Source organism: Grammomys surdaster, unplaced genomic scaffold (assembly GCF_004785775.1).
Source record: "Grammomys surdaster isolate TR1022 unplaced genomic scaffold, NIH_TR_1.0 229, whole genome shotgun sequence".
NCBI lineage: Eukaryota > Metazoa > Chordata > Mammalia > Rodentia > Muridae > Grammomys > Grammomys surdaster.
The window spans coordinates 4273545-4282824 of NW_021604674.1; the positions used below are offsets into that span (position 1 = coordinate 4273545).

The window sequence follows — 9280 nt, forward strand, 5'->3', positions numbered from 1 at the left end:
ATATGCATGCCTTACGCCTTCAGAAGCAAGATGGGGGTATTGGATTTTCCTGAGCTGGAGTTAAATGCTGATAGTTGTGAGCTGAGGTGCATGGTGGGATGTGAGAATGGAACTCAGGACCTCTAAGAGCAGTCAGTCCTATTAACCTTTATGCTATCTCACCTGTCTGCAAAATTACTTAATTTATAATGTAATATAGAATTCTTTGTAAATTCTCATATACTTGGATTTTTTTTAATAGGGAAGTAAAAGGATCTAGAGAGAAAGTCATTAGTGACGACGATCTAGAATTGCTGTTGGATCGAAGTGATCTCATTGGTGAGTATTTGCCCCCGCCCCCCCCCCTTTTTTTTTTTTTGGTTTTTCGAGACAGGGTTTCTCTGTATAGCCCTGGCTATACTGGAACTCACTCTGTAGACCAGGCTGGCCTCGAACTCAGAAATCCGCCTGCCTCTGCCTCCCAAGTGCTAGGATTAAAGGCATGTGCCACCACCGCCCGGCTGTATTTGCCCTTTTTTGTAATGAAAACTTTGAAACCTATTCAGAAAGTAGTGTAATGAAGCCCTGATATAGTTTATTCAGCCATAATTGTTCCCACCATTTAGTATTATTTTCTTACTGTTTTTATTTTGTTGAAGACTTAAAACATCATTTGAGACATTATAACTGAGTACTTCTCCATGGTGTTAAACTGAGCACTTAAGAGTCAATGTTGCACTTTAGAATATTGGCACTAAGAATGTAATTTCATCTATTACTTAGTTTAGTCATGTTTTTGCAGTTGTTTCACTTTTTTATTGCAGTTTTAAAACAGTATCCAACTTATGTTCATTATTTATCTTAAATTACTATTCATCTTTTGTATTTCTGTGTTAGTGCTTCCTGGAGGACCTCAGTGTCCTGCAAAATGGCCTATAACCTGAGATTACTCATTGTCTTAAACTTCCATATCTGAGCCATGAACAATGTGTTGTCATCTTTTCAGAAAGCACGTTGTATCTGACTTTTCATTTTCAATGAGATAAGATTAATCAGATTCAGGCATTTTTTTCTATTAATTTATCAGTTCTTAGAGAACTAATATATCAAAAGCCTGTTTTGACCATTCTTGTTCCCTTCCCCAACTCTTCGTAGATCAATCTTCCCTTCCCTACGTGTACCCTATTGTGTGTTCTTTTGTTTTTAAAACTTTCAGGATTAGTTTATGCTGCCTAAGTATTCTTGAATGTGTGGTTCTCTACTGTAACACGTTCAACTTAACCAGGGACTGTACTTTTAGAGAAATCTGTTTGTTCCTCTCTCAGCAACTGACATTTGTCATGCTCCATGGGTAGGAGTAGGATTGTGTGCCCAACTCAGCAGATCTGTGCTAGGATTTCATCTTTAGAATTCTAGTTTCTTTATTTTAGGTGTGTTACCTAATTTGAATTTGGTTGCTAATTTGTGTTTTAGAGAATGTGGGGGGCTCAATTGAAGGCATTACCAAGCTCTCCCCACTACCCAGATGGCAGGTCTTAAACACCCATCTGGGAAGTTATTTCTGAACTCAGGACTAACCAAGGATAGGAGCTGTCACTTTAACAGTATAGAAGGAAGTTCTAACTACCATAAAATAATAGACTATTGTGTGTGTCTGAGGACTAAGAAACAAGAATTGAAGTTGTGGAACCAGGTGGCGGTGGCTCTGTTGGTGGTGATTGTAGTGGTGATGGTGGAGCACACGCTTTACCCCAGCCTTAGGGAGGCAGAAGCAGGGAGTTCTCTTCGATTTCAAGGCCAGCCTGGTGTAGAGAGCTAGTTGTAGAACAGCATGGGCTATACAAAGAAACTCTGTCTTGAAAAAGAAAACAAAACAGAAAAAGAGTTGAAATTGCTCTCAAAAAATGGGATAACAGGTAGATGACACCTATGCCCAGCAGGAACAGAATTCTGAGATAAAATAGGCAGCTCACAAGGCTGGGGATATGATTTATATACCCAGAACTTATGAAATACTGGTCATGATTGCACATATGTCAGTAACCTTCATTGTGAGAGGTCAGGAGAGGATGGAGACAGGAAAATCTTGCAGGTTTGCTGGACTCCCAGTAGTTCTAGGTTCAGTGATAGACATTGTCTCAGGAATAAAGGGAAGAGTGATGGAGAAGACACCTGACATCCTCCTGACCTTTACTTATTCTCAGGTGTGTGCACACAGAGACACATATACTTGCTGTGTGTATAGATAGCATGTATATGAAGTACAGAGCCCACTTTGAAAAAAAATCAGATTTTGTTAAATTAATGGTAAAGAATTCTGTGAGATTCATGACACATAAAACAAATTTGCACTGGTTCTAAGCTGAAGTTTAGTTTTTCAGTGTCTTCTTTACTTTATGTGTGTCTGTAGCATGGGCATGCCTGTTCCTACAGAGGTCAGAAGAGGTTGTTATGCCCTGGAGCTGGATGGTTGTGAACTGTGTGTGCTAGAGCTCTGCAAGAGCAGCTGATGCTGTCACTGCTGACCCATCTCTCTAGCTGTTAGCGTCAAACTGAGCACGGTTGTCTTTTTGAAAAACAGCTCTGAGAAAATAGATTAGTTTTTTGTCTATACCTTTGTACACATAGATTTGGATCAGCAAAATAAGGCTTCATATTGTTTTCTCTGTTGTTTGGAACTGAAATAAAGGCAGAATTAAAGTGAGCTCTATGGGTATGAGAAAGAATATACCACAATTCTCTGGGTTTTTATAGTTTAGAGAGAGGACTTGTGACATCTCAACATCGTATCATCGTACCTTTTGATTTATTATGCCTTTAAAAATGTATTGCTCTTATATTTCTCTCTTAGATCAAATGAAGGCTTCAAGATCCATTAAAGAGAAAACAGGGATATTCAAAATACTAGAAAATTCTGAAGATTCCAGTGCTGAATGTTTGTTTTAAAGCGGAACTAAATGGCTTTTAAAAACTTTTGTCTATATCCATTCTAGTAATTTGCCTGTTGGCTTTGAAATCCATATTGTTCACTTTACTTTTATAATATATCAGTTTATATAATGTAAAACTAGTACTATTGCATACTTAAGATGCTAATTTTGTGGATTTTATTTAGTATAAAATTTCTATAAATTTAGATTTTCAGTTTTTGGGACTGGGTAGTACTTTTGAGTTTTGTTATTATGTACTTAACCATTGCCAAGTTTATCAATCTTCCTGTGGAAGTTTAGTAAGTGTCTCCCCCACCCCCTTTAGTAATGTAATTCATAGGATTCGGTCTTCATTTATGGAGCACGCTTTTGATAGGGGGAGATTGATTGAAACTGTACTTTCTGTTGCTGAAGTAAAGTTTTGATTTTTGAGTCAATAAGATGACTTACCAAATAAATGTTTATTATAATATGATCTGGTCACATTATTTTGTCAGGAAATACTTTAGTTAAAATAGTAAGACTGATTTAATACTAGGACTCGACAGTATTGTCTGAACTGACTTTGTTCTTTTGTAAGGATGTCATATTAAGATTTCAGCAGAAAAGTTCAAAGACAACACAAGATTGATTAAAAAACAATTTGGGAGTGATATATTGTACAAAGGAAGAATAGAAGTTGAATGGAGAAACTGAGAGAATTTATAGAAGGGATGCAGATACAACCAGAATGAAGTGTATAAGAAACTCAGGATACAAATTAAGGGAGCATACCAGCCACAAAGGGAACAATCTAGGCCCTGCGCAGGAGGTTATATGACAATGAAGAAGAAACACTGAGTAGACCCCAACTAGGTGAGGGGATATGTTCAATGACCCATTTATTTGTTTATTTCCTTTAATGTGTGTGTGTGTGTGTGTGTGTGTGTGTGTGTGTGTGTGTGTGTGTGTATTTTGATCCCCTGGAGCTGGAGTTACAATAGGTTATTAACTTCCTTTCATTGGTGCCGAGAAACACAAGTCCTTTGGAAGAACACTTTTAACCACTGAGGTATCATTTTAGCTCCTGAACCATGTATCTACTTACTGTTTGTCCTGTGGGAAATTGTTATGCTTTATGATTGGGGGTGAGTCAAGACAGGGTTTCTCTGTGTAGTCCTGGCTGTCCTGGAACTCATTCTGTAGACCAGGATGAGTTAGAACTTTTCAACATCTGTTTGCCTCTGCCTCCCAGGTGCTGACATTAAATGCATGCATCACCACCAGGCTAATCTTGAACAAAGGCATCCTTTCCTTTCTGAGCTAACAGGCCTTGGGAGCCTTCTATATCTAGTGCTAGGGAACCCAGAACCTTGTACCTGCTAGAAGAGCACTTGACTGTCCTTAGACTTCTTTAGCTCATTTTGAGAGAATGTTACCCAGGTTGTCCTTTGTTAATATTTCCTTGTCTTAGTCTAAGTAGCTAGGATCATGGTACGCACCATGCCCAGCTTGTTTAGTTTAATAGTTACTCTCTGGAGTCAGTAGAAGATTTGCAAGTCAGATAAGTATATCACAAGAACTAATATAATTTTGTGATTGTTAACATGGGCTCTATAGTCAGTTCTGGGATCAAATTTTAATGTGAGCTTAGGGAATTCAATGAGCTAGTAGCTATAGTTTCCTTACCTATACAGAAACTGTAGTCTTGGCATTGGTGTAAGGATTAAATTATATGCAATACAGCTCCAAGATACAATTTTCCTTCATCTCAGAAGGGAGTATTATAGCTACATCTCTTAGGATAGCGCCCTTTAACATGAGCTGGAGTCTTCTGAAGAGAATGTATGTTTAAAGGTGTTTAGTTATATCTTTTTATCACAGCCATACCGTGCAGTTTTATAGAGGATCCAAGTACAAGTAAGCCATGACTTTATGGAGAGTGGGTCTTGTAGATAGTCTTCTTAAGTATTAAACACTGTTGAAGGCAGTCAGAAAAATGGACTGGCATGGGGAGCTGGAGAATCGGCTCAGTGATTAGGAGTACTGGCTGTTCTTCCCGGGGATAGGGGTTGGATTCCCAGCACCCACATGATGACAGCTCACAACTGTAACTCCAGTTCCAAAGGATCTGATGGCCTCTCAGCTTAAACAGGAATACCCATCATACACAGAGGTACATGTAGGCATAGTACCCATACATGTAAGACATACTACATTATATGGGGCTTATTTATTTCTAATAATGTGAATGGTTATAGAGATCAGATGGTTGAAAACTGCTGATGTCAGACTGCCTCTGATACTGCATAGCTTATTTTTCCTTACTGTACTTTTACTGTGTTGCTGTCCACACATTTAGTTAGTGTGTATCCCACATTTTGCCTTCTGCAGTGTGGCTTTTTACCTACACTGGTGAATTTTCACCCTCAACCAGCAATACCTGTTTTCCACAGCTTTTTCAATTTTCTCCAACCTGTATAATTTTGGCCTCTCTGATTATTATAAAGTAGTATCTCATTTAAATTTTGTTTGTCCTGTTTTGCTTTGCATCTTCTTAGTTTTTGTTTTTAGGTTTTCTTTATTATGTACAGTCTTCTGCCTGTGTCTATGCTGTACATCAGAAGAGAGCACCAGATCTCATTATAGATGGTTGTCAGCCTCCATGTGGTTGCTGGGAATTGAACTCAGGTCCTCTGGAAGAGCAGTCAGTGCTCTGAACCTCTGAGCCATCTTTCTATCCCATCTTTAGTTTTGTCTGTATAATCTACATCAGAATCAGCTTCACGTTTTGTTGAGTATTTCTATGACCATATTCCATTGTATCATGTATTCATATTATTGTTTGTTTAAACTGTTAGATAATATAAATAACTGAGTTTTCAATGTTGATTGTTTACGTACTTAAAGATATTTTCTTTATTCTTTTAGACATAAACTTTGTTGGTTAAATTTCACGGCTATTTAATTATCTGTTTCCTAAATTTTTCTGTTAACCCAAGGATTCCTTAGGTATTTATCTTGCAGGTATATTACTTCTAAAAGTTAACTTCTTTGTTGCGACTTACCTACATTGCATTAGTGTGATGCTTATTACATTGTATTGCTTGTTTATTGCTTCTGTGACAGGGTCTCTTAGGCTGGCTTTACATTTGTTTCATAGCCAAGGAAGACCTTCAACTACTGTCTCTCCTGCCTTCACCCATCAAGTGCAGCCATTACTGGCTTGCTCTAGCACACATGTTTGCATGATGTTAAGTCTCTTTTTGGCTCAATACATGATTAATTTTGTGAATGTCTTCATTTATACTTGAAAAGAATATACATTTTTTGATTATTGCTTTACAAAATGTTTTATTCTTTAATAAATATAATTACTTTGTTAATTTTCTTTTTGAGAAGCTTATATGTTAAATATTTCTTAGTTCTTTATTATATTCTCTGTAGAACTACACTACTAGTTTATTTTTTTTATTATTTATTTATTTATTTTTTGGTTTGGTTTTTCGAGACAGGGTTTCTCTGACACTACTAGTTTAAATCCACCTGATGTAGTTGTAGGAACAGAATTGTGATCTTTTGCAAGAGTCACAAGCATTCTGAACCACATTTCTTCAGCTGAATTCTCTCCAATGATTGTCTTTACGTTGTTTGCTCTGAAGGACAGTTTTTTAGCAAACTTGTACACAGACACACACACATACGAAATCTGCAAGGGCATGTACACACACCATAGCCATGTTTACTCTTATTGCTATTCTTTTATTCCTTTACAATCATCTAATTTCTAACCTTCTAAAAAGAAGTACTTCGCCTTTTGGCTGGGGCAGACACAGAGTTGGTCTGCTCCTGTGGAGATACTGAATCCTGAGCCATCCTAGAGGAGCCACTGCACTCAGAGCATCTGGTAAGAACTCCATCTCACTCCCTAAGCCCCAGAGTTACATCTGGGAGCCAGGGAAGCTCAGGACCCACCAGCTACCCAAACCCTGCCCCTTTGGAATTCCACTTCCCTTCCGCCCCTGCCTGGTCCTTTTGGCTGGGGCAGACACAGAGCTGGTCTGCTCCTGTGGAGATACTGAATCCTGAGCCATCCTAGAGGAGCCACTGCACTCAGAGCAGCAGACACCAAGCTGGTTTGCACTTGGGAGATATTGTATCCTGGGCCATCCTAGAGGAACCACTGCACCCAGAGCAGAAGGATTTCCAGATCCAAGAGGTGGCCTGAGTCCCAGGAGTTCTTCCACCCAGGAGATTAGGATCATAAGACCACAGAGACATCTGGACTCTGAGGAGCTCTGCCACAAGCAAGATAACCGGAAATACAGACTCCAGTCTTATACAGTGAGGGCAGGTAACACTAGAGTTAAACAGATGGCGAAAGGCAAGAGCAAGAACATAAACAACAGAAACCAAAGTTTCTTGGCATCATCAGTACCCAGTTCTCCCAATATAGCAAGCCCTAGACACCTCATCACACCGGAAAAGCAGGATTCAGAATTTTAAAATCACTTCTCATGATGATGATAGAGGATTTTAAGGAGGACATAGTAACTCCCTTAAAGAAATACAGGAGAGTACAAGTAAACAGGTAGAAGCCCTTAAAGAGGAATCACAGAAATCCCTTAAAGAACTGCAAGAAAACACAAAGAAGGAATTAAACCAAAACATTCAGGATTTGAAAATGGAAATAGAAACAATAAAGAAGTCTCAAAGGGAGACAACCATGGAGATAGAAAACCTAAGAAAGAGATCAGGAGTCATAGACGCAAGCATCACCAACCAAATACAAGAGATAGAAGAGAGAATCTCAAGTGCAGAAGATACCATGGAAAATATTGACAACAGTTGTCAATGAAAATGCAAAATGCAAAAAACTCCTAACCCAAAACACCCAGGAAATCCAGGACACAATGAGAAGACCAAACCTAAGGATAATAGGTATAGATGAGAATGAAGATTCCCAACTTAAAGGGCCAGTAAATATCTTCAACAAAATTATTGAGGAAAACTTTCCTAACCTAAAGAACAAGATGCCTACAAACATACAAGAAGTCTACAGAACACCAAATAGACTAGACCAGAAAAGAAGTACCTCCCGTCACATAATAATCAAAACATCAAATGTACAAAACAAAGAAAAAATACTAAAAGCAGTAATGGAAAAAGGTCAAGTAACATATTAAGGCAGACCTATAAGAATTACACCAGACTTCTCACCAGAGACTATAAAAGCCAGAAGAGCCTGGACTGACATCATACAGACCCTAAGAGAACACAAATGCCAGCCCAGACTACTATACCCAGCAAAACTCTCAATCACTATACATGGTGAAACCAAGATATTCCATGACAAAACCAAATTTGCACAATATCTTCCCACAAACCCAGCACATCAAAGGATAATTGATGGAAAATGGCAACACAAGGAGGGAAACTACAACCTAGAAAAAGCAAGGAAGTAATCTTCCAACAACCACAAAAGAAGATAGCTATACAAACATAATTCTACCTCTAATAGCAAAAATAACAGGAAGCCACAATCATTTCTCCTTAATATCCCTTAACATCAATGGACTCAATACCCCAATAAAAAGATGTAGACTATCAGACTGGATGCACAAACAGGACCCAGAATTTTGCTGCATACAAGAAACGCACCTCAGTGACAAAGACAGACACTACCTCAGAATAAAAGGATGGAAAACAATTTTCCAAGCCAATGGTCCCAAGAAACAAGCTGGAGTAGCCATTCTAATATCAAATAAAATCAACTTTCATCCAAAATTAATCAAAAAAGATAAGGACACTTCATACTCATCAAAGGAAAAATCTACCAAGGTGAACTCTCAATTCTGAACATCTATGCTCCAAATGCAAGGGCACCTACATACATAAAAGAAACTTTACTAAAGCTCAAAACACACATTACACCTCACACAATAATAGTGGGAGATGTCAACACCCCACTCTCGGCAATGGACAGATCATGGAAACAGAAACTAAACTAAGACACTTTGAAATTAACAGAAGTTGTGAACCAAGTGGACTTAACAGACATCTATAGAACATTTCATCCTAAAACAAAAGAATATACCTTTTTCTCAGCGCCTCATGGTGCCTTCTCCAAAATAGACCATATAATTGGTCACAAAACAGGCCTCTACAGATACAAAAAGATTGAAATAATCCCATGCATCTTATCAGATCACCACGGACTAAGGCTGGTCTTTAATAATGATAAAACCAATGGAAAACCCACATGCACATGGAAACTGAACAACTCACTACTCAATGATGACTTAGTCAAGGAGGAAATAAAGAAAGAAATCAAAGACTTAGAATTCAATGAAAACGAGGACACATCATACCAGAACTTGTGGGACTCCATG

General features: G+C 38.2%; 1 protein-coding gene across 2 annotated transcripts in view; it reads left to right on the plus strand.

Moving 5' to 3' along the window:
- The window catches only part of Hells (helicase, lymphoid specific), a 39660-nt gene extending 36276 nt beyond the window's left edge, over window positions 1–3384 (plus strand). For both annotated transcript variants that reach the window (XM_028773475.1, XM_028773476.1), the window contains exons 21-22: window positions 242–318; window positions 2831–3384. In XM_028773475.1, coding sequence (XP_028629308.1) covers window positions 242–318; window positions 2831–2925 — 172 coding nt within the window. In that variant the 3' untranslated portion in view covers window positions 2926–3384. The remainder of the gene's footprint in view (window positions 1–241; window positions 319–2830) is intronic.
- Window positions 3385–9280: the final 5896 nt, after the last annotated feature.